Source organism: Glycine soja, chromosome 7 (assembly GCF_004193775.1).
Source record: "Glycine soja cultivar W05 chromosome 7, ASM419377v2, whole genome shotgun sequence".
In the NCBI taxonomy this organism is placed as follows: domain Eukaryota; kingdom Viridiplantae; phylum Streptophyta; class Magnoliopsida; order Fabales; family Fabaceae; genus Glycine; species Glycine soja.
In genome coordinates this window covers 41415797-41430056 of record NC_041008.1, presented here as the reverse complement: position 1 = coordinate 41430056, position 14260 = coordinate 41415797, and the positions used below count along the sequence as shown (strand labels likewise).

The window sequence follows — 14260 nt, the reverse complement described above, 5'->3', positions numbered from 1 at the left end:
AACTCCAAAAGCTATCGTCTTGAAGCCCGTCAGGAGTAGCAAAGTGAGACATGTGAGTTTCCCCTGCCAAATGAGTGCACCAAATGTCGAGTAGTCATCACTAGCTAATTCTCCTAGGTTCTTCGAACCTCTTCTCCCATTATCCTCAGTGTACCATGTAAATCATCCATTTCTCAACATAAACCTCGCCATCACATAGATGAACCTCTTCGCCCATTATACCTCAATGTACCATGTAAATCATCCATTTCTTAACATAAACCTCACCATCACATAGATGAAATGTAATCATATACCTCACCATCTTATAGATGGAACGTAACCACACACCTCACCATTTCACAAATGAACCATAATCATATGCATCACCATCTTATAGATGGAACTAACCATAACCACACAATCTCACAGATGGATCCTAATAACAAAACACGTCATCTCATATATGAGATATAACTAACAATTCCTTACTCTTCCTTCCATCTTGCCTTTTTTTGCCACATTGCACGTGTATCCCTTATATTGTGAACATCATACAAAACAAACATTCATACACACACAAAGAGAGATGAGGCTCAAGCCTATGTACTACTCTTGGGGAACTATTTTAGGCCCCTTAAGTGATAGAAATCACTTTTCACGCAATTCTATTGAAAATTCGACAACATAACAACTATATTTACAACATCTCAAAATTTACAACAAGCAATTTGTTGAGGGTTGGACACCCCCGGACCCAAACCACAACGCATACAGATAAAATGACAACATACAAATATATATATATATATATATATATATATATATATATATATATATATATAACAAAATATAAATTTGCACGCCACAAATATAATTGTTGAAGTTCTTACATTGCCAATCTTATCATTCAGCAATAACAACAACAACAACAACAACAACAATAATAATATACAAGCCTTATGAAAATGTATCAGCAGAAAAATCACAATTTCAAAGCATGCATCAATCATAAGAGTTTGCAATTTATCTCAGCAATCATATAACAATTAAATCAACAGTTCCAAAAATAAATAATTCTAAGGTAACTTTATCCAGATGCATGATTTCCAATGTTAAGTTGTCTACTGTCTCAAATCACTCTCTCATTCAATTTTACAAAAATTTTCTCCTAACTTATTCTTAGTGCTCTTGATGCTCTAGGAATCAATTTTTCTCAAATCTTGTATGTTACCCTACATTTTCAAACCTAATAAAATCATTTTTGAGATCAAAACTTTAATAAAACTAGTCCATACAGCTCTCATTGTCAGATTATCTTCATGACAGATTTTATCCGATACAATGTTCTAAAACTTGTTTTATTCATAATTTTTGCTAGAAAACTCTAATTTAAGTGAAATTTAAGGCTAACCCTATGTATTAACACTAAAATAACTCACTTTTGGCATAGAAAACTCAAGGAAAACAACTCAGCACATAGAACCAGAACAAGAAAGAAGGCACAAAAATTTCAAGACAACAACATGTTCAAGGAAGTTTAACAACAAGCATAGGGTTCAAGAGTTGGAGAGACCCCCCTTACCTTGATGGTGCTCTACAAAATTTAGAAGGAATAACGAGGGAGTTTATATTCAAGTTTCCAACCTTCAAGAGTGCAAAAATAAGATTAGAGAAAGAAAATGAAGTGATAATCAAGCTTAGAAGTGAAAATGGAGGTCATTTACCTAAGCATGATGGAATAAGGGCTTAAGAACACTTGGGAAAGCTTGGAAGAGTGTAAATGGTGTCTTCTTCCTTACCTCTTGAACAACTCGTGAAGATGGAGGAAGAATGAGCATGAATGGTGAGTTTTGGAGTCTAAATGAACTTATAGAAGAGGCTTAGAGTATCGTCCATTGGATTAAGGTGTTGGCCTATCTTAATCACTCAATTTTGACCCATGAGTGACCCTTGCTCAGCCATGGAAAATGTGTACATCACTACCAATTGTGGTGTGCTTCACTTTTGAAATTTTTACTTAAAAAACTAAAGTAGAGTTTTGCCACACACACACACACACATACACACTGTTACAACTCTAACTTATTTTAATTATTCTACATCATATAATTAGGCACTTCAATTAGGAACCAAATAATTAAAATAAAATTCTATTTTTAAACTAATTGTATAGTCATTTACGAAAATGTCTTCCACTTTAAACTTTTATGACTTAACTACCCTTTTTCTAATTCTATGAAATCTATATCACTATTAATCAATCATAATTATCCCCACTTAATTTCTACCCTTAATTACATTAATTACTATTTTTCTTCTTTCTAGCTTATAATTTCCATTTCTAGACCAGAATCCAATTATTAACATCTATGCCATTAATGAGTTGACCATTATTTGATCAGAGGATTTCTTTGAATTATCTTTATTTTTTCTTGACTTTAGCTTAAAAACTTAAGAGCTTAACCATGCTTAGGTATCTTATGATAACATTTTCTACCATTTCAATAGTCTAAAAACACTACACAATTGTATAACAAAGCAATAACATTGTCTATCACATACACATGAAAAATTGGGATGTTACATCTAACATTGAATGAGCCTATAGAATGGATGTGTGGGTGAATCCCTAGATAGGTTAAAGTCTTTGCAAGACTTGCCTAGATAAGCCACTACACTGACTCATCCATTTTCAATAAAATCACACTACTCCGTAGGGTTAATTCGAGTCTCTCCGAATGATCAGATCATAGAGTATGACTATGTTAAGGGATGTACTTGAGTTAATCACTTAAAGGTGAAATCTTTCGAGAGTAAAGAGTCAACATGACATAACATGATAGTTAGACATGTGTATTGATGTTTTCGACTTGTGAATGATGTGTTACTTGAAGAGTTGTATAATTACATTGATATTGGAAGTGTTAAGGATTTTTTCTATGTATCTTGTGAAATTGTCATCATATGTTGTTTTCAATTATATGATGTTTTCTTTTAAAATGAGCTTACCTTTGCATATTTTGTTGAATTATGATGATCATGTCATTTGATATAGGAGCAGATTATGATGTAGCTTCTTAGGAACATGTCAATCAGCGTTGAGGTGGACATGGTGATAGACTTAGGTATGAGATCTGACCTTCAGTCATTTATTTATGTTTTCTTAATGGGGACCTGTCGCAACCTACCCTTCGGTGGGAGGGCGACGTAGGGCTCACAGGTGCGTCTTCCAAAAAAGGAAAATGCACAGAGTCGCCACCAACGTTTATTTGAGGAAAACGTTGAAAAAACCGAAAAGGTGTGGTCTACGAACTTTAATCGTGAAAGGTTCGGGAGTTGTTTTTACGCACGGGGAAGGTATTAGCACCCCACGCGTCCATCATTAAGGACGACAACCTTTAATCAAGTGTGCAAATATGACTTCAAAATGTATTATTTTCCCTTTTTTTATGTCTTTTTGTGTTTTTATGTTTTTTATGTTTTTAATTTTGGTGTGGTCGACAAGGGTGTTTCCCTCACTCCTACGTATCCTCAATTACGATGAGGAAATCAGACCTACGCAGTTCTTTTAGAACTAAACGTTGGTTAAGTTGTTTTGATCTTTTTCCGCAAGATCGATTTTAACCGCATAAAAGTCGTTTAAGGCATTGGACCATTAAACGATCTTTTGATTCTTTTGAAAGGAGAGAAACGTTAAAGCGTTGGACCATTAACGATCTCTTGGTTTTGAAAGGAGAGAAACATTAAGCCGTTGGACTGTCAATGTATGTATACATGATTTTGATGATGTCAAAGAAGAATCTAACAAGGCTGCTTCAAATGATAAGCATTTGCTTCAAGAATAATTCAAGATTGCTTCAACAAACAAAGCCTTGTTTCAAGATTCACTAAAGACCAAGTCTTGCCTTAAAACAAAGTGCTTTCAAGACATGCAAGGCTCTGGTAATCGATTACCAGGAAGTGTAATCGATTACCAGAGGACAGGGTTGAGAAATAGCTGTTGAAAAAGGTTTTGAATTTGAATTTTCAACATGTAATCGATTACCATATGTCTGTAATCGATTACCAGCAACATAACTTTGGAAATTCAAATTCAAAAGTCATAACCCTTCAAATTATAACTGTTTAATCGATTATACAAACATTGTAATCGATTACCAGTGGAGAATTTTCAGAAAATCTGCCAACAGTCACATCTTTTCATTGGATTTGTGAATGGCCATCAAAGGCCTATAAATAGGTGACTTGGGCACGAATTTTATGAGAGAGTTTTGCTTGGCAAAAATGTCTTATCCTCTCAAAAGACAATGAGAGAGATTTCAAAAGAACTTCATTGTCAAATGCTCTCTCAAAAGAAATCCTTGGCCAAACACTTGCAAAATCTATAAGGATTCTTACATGATCTTCATTGTAATATTCTTCTCTTGAAAAGAGAATTCTTCTTCCATTCTTCTTATTCAATGAGATTGGCTAAGAGACTATGAGTCTCTTGTTGTAAAGCATCTGCACACAAGGGATGAGTTGTCCCTGTGTGGTTCAGACTTTGTAAAGGATTTTACAAAGATAGTGGAAATCTCAAGTGGGTTGTTTGAGTACTGGACGTAGGCACAGGAAGTGGCCGAACCAGTATAAAATTGTGTTTGCATTCTCTCTTCCCTTATCTTATTTATTTTGTTGCAATCAATTGTGTCTTGCATGTTTAAAGAACATTATTAAATTGATTGTTGCTTCTTCTGCATTTTGAGCCTATCTTTTTTAGAATGGGATTAAAAGTTTGTTAGTGGAAAATTAATTCACCCCTTCGTAAGTTATTGAGGCCACAAGGTCCAACATGGACCATTAAAGATCTCTTGGTTTTTGAAAAGAGAGAAACATTAAGGCTTGGACCATTAATGATCTCTTGGGGTGGTCAATAAAAGTGAGGTTTTTGCTCTTACGTATCCTCAATTGCGATGAGGAAATCAGACCTACGTAGTTCTTGTAAAAGCGGTAAAGTTACATGCTGATTTTATTCTTTTGAAAGGTCCATGTTAACCGATAAAAGCAAAGAGGACCGTTTTAGGTGTTGGACCTTAAAACGGTTTTAAGTGACTTTTGCGGACAAAGCTTGATTTGTGAGTTGATTTTAGCCTTAGTTTTACTTTGGTTATTAGTCAATTCATTCAAGGAAACTTCCAAAGAAAAACGTCCGATTGATTTTTTTGATTATTTTATTTAAAGATATTTTGATTATTTTATTATTATTTTTTCAAGATATTTTGATTATTTTATTATTATTTTGTCCTTTTTTTATTTTACCGAGGTTACAGCGTGAACGATCGATTAGATTTTGCTTTAACAGTGATTAAACGAAATTACAACACAAATGATCGATTGAAATTCATTTTATCATTTATTAGGCAAGATAACGACTTAAATAAACGGTTAAAGCACTTTAAAAATAGAAGAAAATAAAATCAAAAGTGAACGAGATGAAGATGAAAGTAAACAAAACAAGAAAAGAATTGAAAAACAGAAGAAATGAATTGAGCGACATATTTGATGAGAATTTATTTTCCTGCTTTTGAAAGATGTTGACTTGACCAATAATTGTTACACTTCCATAATCTATCCTTCAAAAAGGCAAAGGTTTGTTTCTTCTTCCTTCCTATGAGAGATGGGACCCAAGTATTTTTTTTTTCGTGCTTAGAGTTTTTAGAACATCAAGAAGGGATGAAATCCGATTTCTTGTGGAATGTTGAGTGTTGGCATTGTAGAAAATTTCAGACTTCTAGTAATTGATCATTTGGCTTGAAGCTTTGCCATAGGCGTGAAGGACCTCCTTAAGGGAATTGAATTAGCTTCCAACTCATCAGTCTTACAAAATAAATAAATAAAATCATCAACAAATAAAAGGTGTGAAAGGATTGAAGTTCCTCTACACGCCTTAATACCATGAATCTCTCCTCTAGACTATTTTTTTAGAAGTGTGGATAAACCCTCAACGAAAAGGATGAAAAGATAAGGTGATAGAGAATATCTCAAAAAGATTTTTGTTTCTTTATTGGTATCTCAAAAGAAAGATTTTATTGCTCAAAACTTGATCGTTTTTTTATATATTTTTTATGTCAATTTTGTAAAAAAATGATTCCATGGAAATATAAAGAAAAAATTAACCTAGTCTATCTTTCAAGAGAATAGATTCAAATTAAGAGGAAGGAATTTCCCAAATACATAAGGGTTGTTCTTGACAGACCCCACGTCCCGCTAGAAAGTGAGCTACTCCATTCGCCTCCTTATCTACGTGATTAACTTCTATTTTCCAATCTCTTTGTATCTTCTCACGAGCCTCCAGCAGAAGAGTCACATGCAAATGAGTTTCAAAGCCTTCTTTTGAATTTAGAATATGAACCAAGTTCAAATTATCCATCTCACATAGAACTTTCCTAAAGCCTCTATCCCAAGCCAAATTCAAGTCATGATTCCAAGCTAGGATCTCAGACATATCAATATCGTCAACCTCATCCAAAGAAGATAAGCCAACCATCCTTGTGTAGTTTAGATCTCTAACAACACCTCTAGATCCTATTCTTTTGTTTGATGGAAAGAAGCTACCATCTACATTCATCTTATAGAATCCCTCTATGGGAAGACACCATCTCAGGATAAAAAGTGGCGAGGTAACCTTGTTCCTTCAAATCCCACATCAAATCATCATAGAGGAGATGGATATTACAAATGACCCGTTTGGGCCATATTTCTTGATAAGAAAATCCTGTTATTCTACCAACACCGCAACCACCAAAGCACACTCGCAAACAAGAAGCCCGTACTAGCTTTGAGTTGGTTTCTCATCCAACAAGAAGCATTTGTTTCATGAAACCTTTGTTTATCGAGAAATCCTAACCTTAACCAAACTTATCTCGCATGAGAGAAATCTCAAAGATAATGACGAGTATCTTTTGTATGGTGAGAGCATGAATTACAAGTCACACTTTGAACAAGGTCCCTTAATGTAGAGGGTTTGACAATGAGGTATACAATCTATGAAGATGTGACTTTATTAGACTTAACTTTATGACACATAATGCAGTTAGCATAATATTTAATAACATTTATGTTTCATTTTAGACCAAAAGAATTGATAATACAAAATGTTCGAAATTTTTTCAACTCCAAAATGTCAAAATAAACTTTTTTCACGGGCTTCTCTAATCATGAGTTCATGCATGAAACTTTGAGACAAACACAATATTTTATTCTTGAATAAGTATCCATCACACCTAAAGTACCTATTGTGATAACTTTTTTCACACAAATCAAACAAAATAAAGAAATGAGGGTCTTCCACATACAAATGCTTCATGTAATCAAAATTAAGCATCTTTGTCTCAAGCATGAAGAGTAATGTATACCTCCTAGGAAGAGCATCAACTGTCAGATTGGTCTTATCTTGCTTATATTTAATCACATAAGGAAATTGTTCCAAGCATTACACCCATAATCTTTTCTTGACATTTCAAATGTTTTAGAGACCCATAATCACTATGGATCATGAACTCCTTAGGAAGAAGGTAGCATTGTCAAGTTTGAAATGTTGTAATAAGTGCATAAAGCTCCTTATCATAGATGGAGTAGTTCAAGACCCTCAAGATTTAAATTTGCAAAGTTAAAAATATTATATAAATTTAATATAAGTTACTAAGTTGAATTATCTGGTTAAAAACCTTCTACAATAGGTCAGATTCTGGTCTCACCGGTGTACCTCTAATTTTGCTACTTTAACTTAGAACGATTCAAACATGCTAAGGTGGAATCAAAACTCACAAAGTGGATCTGAACTCCCAAAGAAATCATCTATCTCGTAGGTGACGGGCGCTGTCTAGGAGGAGCATAATACTAATAATAATGAGAGGGAGTTTTGGTTGTCCCCTGTGTGTGTGATTTGCTCCTCACCCATGGCACACGTACACAGGAGAGAGTGATTAGATAAGAATAATGCATGAAAAGTAAGTATTGCAATAAATATTCTTTCAAACAATAATTGTAGGTACAGTCCAACTCCAACTAGTGGACCAATTTCATTATAAGACCCACAGACATAATACCTTAAGTTTAAACTAGTGAACTTTTGTTAAATTGTCTCAATGAGATTTATAATAATATTATTATTCATTATTGCACAAAGGCCAATATGGACAAAATCTTAATTTCTACCTTTAGTTGGACACCTAGGAGTTAAGGAGACTTATTTAACACTTTGGTTTATCCATCCGTTTTTGGATGACGGTGGAGAAAAAAAAGTTTTGTAGCAGACCGTGTTGTTACTTAAACAAGTTTGGCATAAGTTGGAAGTGTTGAATAGAAACTTTGTGTGGGGAGGTTTTGAAGGACAACGTAGGTGCAATTCTATAGCGTGACACTTCTTTTGTTTACCCAAGGAGAATGGTGGGCTTTGTTTTGGGGATTTATATCAATGTATTCGTGCTTTAATCATGAACTTAGGGTGGGGTTTGATTCACAAACCTGAGGCTTTATGGGTGCAGTGTTCCCGGTGTAAATATAAATGTGGTGCAAACTGTAAATGTTCCTCAAAATTATTCTGATACATGGAGGAGTGTTGATTATGTGCGGAAATCAGTTCTGATGGGTTGTAGGTGGATGTTGGGGAAAGGGGTTCGCATTCAGTTTTGGAGGGGTTTACTTGTGTGGTGTATGTTGCAAGGGCACTGTTGTTTTTTTTTGTTTTGTTTTGTTTTAAAGAAATTCTGTTTCATTTTATTTTCTTTTAGCATCTTAAGTTATGCATTAATTAGGCTTTAGGATGAATAATGTCTTGAAAAAAACTGGCAAATTATATGATGATAATTCATGGAGGCAAGTGTAAAGGTATTATTTATGTTCACCGTGCAGGGTGAAAGATTATACTTGCTTAAATACTGAAAGCACCTGATGTGTATGAATGATGCTTTTGCTTCTTTTATGGAGGTAAAGTAAGAAGGGGATTGTTTCATAACGTTTTTCCAAATCTAATTTGTGCATAAATTATACTTTTCTACTTATGTTTTGTTTACTGCATGCCTTTCAGTTTCACGTGTTTATGCTATATATTTGGAGCACAGTTGTATACTGGGGATTTTTATCGTGTATTTGGAGCACAGTTGTGTACTGAGGATGGTCAAGGTGAAGATGGAGATGAAGAAGATGTTGGATGTGTTGCCCATGACCCTCCCTCACCTGTTTCTTGTCCCTGGTTTTTCTACCAGGCATTAATTTAATTGTGATCTGAATATCATTCAATCCTTAGTATATTGAATATCAGTTATATTAACAATTCCTATTACAATTTTAAGGACTATCTTATGCTAAAGTTACAGAACTAAATCTGATAAATACAAACAAATCTTAGATTAACTTGATATTAGTCTAAAAAACATTTGAATAAAACGGTTATTAAAACCAAAGTTTTAAATTCGTCACGCACCCAGGTTTTGGTACTCGACAACAAATAAAAAAAATTCATCCGGTAACATCCAAGAAATTGCAGAAAGAAAAAACACACCAACAAAGAAGACTAGAAGAAGCACCATTCCCATTGTCATTTTTAGAATACAAAACAGGATATAAATTCCTAAAAAACAAATCCCTCTCAAATGTTTGTAACAAGTTGCATTCTTAAACTAAGACAAAAAAAAATTTCAGGTAAATCGCAACTTGCATGTTTTAGGAGGCATCACATTCACAACATCAATCATGCAGAATACCCAAGATGTCCTCATCCCTAAACAAATGGAACCTGCAAAAAAAAAAAAGAAACCAAGTAATAAATCTAATGATCTTTCCACCAACAAAACACAACCAAAAAACACAATTTCGAAATTATACTCTTTGTCATCGAGCTTGATCTGCGTGCCACCGTACTCCGGCAAGAGCACGTGATCACCTTCCTTCACGGACACCGGAATCAAGTTCCCTGCCTGGTCACGTGATCCAGGCCCAACCGCTATCACCTTACCGGAATTAAGCTGTTTCAAAACCACACACAAAAACTTCGTTTAACCGATAAATTTATCGAAACAATTTGATGCACAGAGAAACGAACAAAATTCACATAAAACGGTGAGAGTTAAAAACCTGGGAGGACTTCTCAGGGAGGAGAATGCCGGCGCTTGTCTTGGAGGGAGGGACGATTTTCTCAACGAGAATGCGATTGAAGCAGGGAATCAAGCGCTTCGCCATCTCCTTCTTCTTCTACTCTTCTCTGCAGAAAAAAAAAAAAGAAGAAAAAAGAATACTGTGATGTTAGGGTTTAGAGAGGAGTGTTACGTTTTTCTTTGTTAAACGCCAGAAGCAGGGGTTCTGGATGGGTAGAAGGTTCTAGGGACTGGGTTTAAGGAAGTAGGGTTTTGGAGGTACATTCTATTAACGTTTAGGTGGACTTACAAATCATAAAAATTGATTTTATTCTTTTTACACCCAACATATTTCTTCTTTATAGTATGAATTCGTGACTTTTACATTATTAATATGATATTCTAACCAACTGAACTAATAGATCAATTATGTTAAAAAATAATTAACGTTGATATATATATATATCACTAAAATTTTTAATGTAAATTTAATACATATAAGTTTACATAATAAATTTTGTAACAATTAATTTTAATTTAATAATTTTTTTACATATATAAAATTTTCTTATATCTATATTTAAACTTATATTTAAAATTTATATATATTAAAAAATACATTATTGGAAAATTAATTGTTACAAAATTGATTATGTAAACTTATATATGTATTAAATATATATTAGAAATTTTAGTGTTATATATATTGATGTTAACTTTTTTTTAACATAATCAATCGACCTATTAACTCAGTTAGTTAAAGTGTTATGCTAATAACGCGAAAGTCATCAATTCGTATGGGGCTTACAAATTGATAATCTGTAATCCGTAAGTCTCATACTTATTGCTGAGTGTATTGGAAAAATTTGGGTGCAAGAAGAAAATAGCTTATAATAGAAAGATGGTCTTCTTCAGCAGGAAGAGTATTTAGAATTTGCTACTCTCTCCCCGAGTTTGCTATTCACACCCTCATGTGTGTTAAAAAATATTTTTTCAAAAAAACCCTTTTAATTGAAATACATTTCCGTTGTATAACTTATAGAATAAAAACATATTTTTGTTGTGTTAGAAAGCCTGCAAGAAAATACACAATGAAATATGTTTTGGTTGTATACTTTATACAACAAAAACATATTTTTGTTGTGTATATTTTTTTGCATCCTATACTGTAACGAATATATGATTCCACTATATAAAGTGTACAACCAAAACATATTTTGTTTGTGTATTTTTTTCACACTTTTCTTATATAACTGAAATATGTTTTTGTTTTGTTAAAATTTTAAAAAAATTATAATAAATTGTATTTATAAGTTACTTTCTTTTTAAACTAATCAAAATAATGGTGATATAAATGATCCCTTTTTAAGTTAAAATTCAATTAATGAAGATAAAATTTAGCTTTTTTGACAACAACCAATAATATATAAATAATCTTTTTTTAATTAAACTTGAATTAATTACTATAAAAGTTAACAATTATAAAATAATCAGATTAATTATTATGCAAATTTATTTTATTAATAGTGATAAAATTAATTTTGATAGTAATTTGTATGATAATCAATAATTCAAACTTTAATTAAAAAATAATTTATATCACAATTAATTGTTTATTATTAAAAAATGTAATATGTGTCAACATTATGATAATTTGTATTATAATTAATTCAATTATTATTAAAAAGAATAAATTATATCATAATTAAATAATTAAAAATATATAACATATATATAACAAAATCACGATCATGTTTGTATCTAAACCTATAACTGAATAATAGTTACGTTCTGTATTAGGTTTTGATACAAAATGAAATCACAATACGGTTATGTATTTATATGTAATAAAATCATAATTTCATTAAATTTAAAAGTTAAAATAAAAATAAAATAAAAACAAAGGTGTGGGGGATAAAGACGGGACAGTGGGGTACGGGGAATCTCGAGAGTGAGGAGTTAGAAGGGTAAAGGGGTGTAGAAAAATAGGGGAAGGGTAAGCGTATCTTTTTGCATGCTTTTGAAAAAGTAAGGGGCTAGAATAACAAAATTGGAGGTGAGAATAATAACTCCCAGAATATTACTGTTTTAGTTTTGGGGCATGTGGTAGGTGGGAGTTTAGACTTTAGAGTCCTACTCTCCCTCTAGATGCTAATTAGCCGATAGTTTGCTCTTTTTTTTTTTTTTTTTTTCATGTAACCTCTCTCTTTCAAATACCTGACTATACTGTCCAGGAAGTTGACATGGGCAAAGACTTGGCGCTCAAATATACACGTTAGTCTTTCATGTTAGTCTTAACATAGAAGTACGGACATATCATCCTTAGTAGTTGGGATATTGTGTCGACAGGTTATCATTAATTTTCAACTCATTCGTGTACTTAATTGAGAGTCAGAGTCCTTTATTTTGCAAGTTTTCATTCGTGTTCTCCTAACCGAGAGCATCTACAGTCTCATGTGTGAAATCATGGAGGCGTGGAACCCTCAACTCCAAGTTTTGGTAACTACACTAACCTTTGAATAGAAAGGATGGGTTTGCAAATTGCAACAAACAACATCATGAGCAATTCATGTTGGTGTTGGCTAAACCAAGATGTGCTAAACCAAATGGCATAGGTCATTCATGATATTTATGGGTAATTCCAAGGGTGTTCGTGTTACACTTTGATTCGATTTTTAGATAAAAAGTCATCCGAATTAAATATAAAATAAAGTATGATTCAATTTTAATATAACACCAAATTCAAACCAAACTACACCGATATTTTGTGGTTCAATTCGGTTTGATTTAACAATTTTTTATATTTTAAATATATTATCTTAATTAAAATCTATCAACTAAACTTACACAATTATTATATTATTTTTAAAATAATTTTTTATTAAACTTTATTTAACATATTTTAGTTGAAAATTATTATTTTCACTTCTATTTAACATTAATATAAAATGATATTACCAATTATTTTTTTAACATAATAGTAATTTATGCATTACTTGATATTTAACACTATTTTTTAATACTATTAGTACATCCTTTTTTAACATGTGAAAGTAAAATATGCATCTTGATTATAAAATAAAGAAAAATTAATAAATTCAATACTTGTTACTAAGTATTACAATAAAAAATAATATAATTATAATATGTGATTTGTTCGGTTTGTGTTGCCACTTGGGTTTCGAGGACCAAGTTCCTCCCAAAAATGAAAGAAAGAAGAAGCAGAAGATAACATTTCTCTCATTCCAAAAGTGCTTTATTACATGATATTTATAGGCTAGCTAGGGGACATAGCCCCGACAACCTAAACGAAAAGGTAATATTCCCTGATTTCCTCTAACTTCCTAGCTGCTACTACGTGCTCCTTGTCTGCTGCATGGCACTCTACGCGCTCCGTACGTAGTCTTCCAAATACGTTGGTGCAGTTTTCTTCCTTGTGGGTCTTGCATTATTTTCCTCATGCACTCCTTTTGCTTTCTGTAGATGCCCATCATTTCCATTCGTATCACTCCCTTGCCCATCAAGCAACACCTTGTCCTCAAGGTGATGGATTGTCTTGAAGGTTGACCACTCTTCCCATGAAGTTTCTTCCAGGGGCATGCCCTTCCACTGAATTAACACCATCTTCTTGGGACTGAACTCCGAAGGAATCAACTTGGATGCCACAATAGCTAATGGGGTGATGACATGGTGATTGTCAACTGCCATTGGTGGAAGGTCAGCTGCATCCGTCGGAGTGTTTGATGCAACATATGGTTTAAGGAGGGAACAGTGAAAAACCGGGTGGATGCGTGAGTGTTCTGGTAGCTGTAGCTTGTAAGCAACCTTGCCCATGCGCTCTGTAACTTGGAAGGGACCATAGTAACATTTGGTCAATTTGGAATAGGTTGTACCGGTGGCCGAGGATTGACGATGTTGGCGGAGTTTCACCAAAACCCAGTCACCCACCTGGTACTCCTGATCACGACAGTGGGTGTCTGCAACCGCCTTCATGCAAGACTGAGCTTTCAATAATTTGTGGTGCAATAAAGCAAATACAGCTTCTCGCTGACTGAGGATATCATCAACTGCGTCTATTTTGGAGGTGCCCGTGACATACTGAGGGAAGGTGGGAGGTTTCCTTCCGAAAGTGATTTCGAATGGTGTCAACCCTGTGGTCGAGTGGC

At 33.4% G+C, this 14260-nt stretch overlaps 1 protein-coding gene across 1 annotated transcript; it reads right to left on the bottom strand.

Annotated features, from left to right (window-relative positions):
- Positions 1–9530: 9530 nt before the first annotated feature.
- LOC114419755 (10 kDa chaperonin, mitochondrial-like) lies at positions 9531–10354 on the bottom strand. Its single transcript, XM_028385535.1, has 3 exons — positions 10096–10354; positions 9847–9986; positions 9531–9757 (listed from the first exon to the last, which is right to left on the bottom strand). Exons 1-3 carry the CDS (start codon positions 10198–10200, stop codon positions 9709–9711), a joined length of 294 nt encoding a protein of 97 aa, XP_028241336.1. The 5' UTR covers positions 10201–10354; the 3' UTR covers positions 9531–9708.
- Between the last annotated feature and the right edge of the window lie 3906 nt (positions 10355–14260).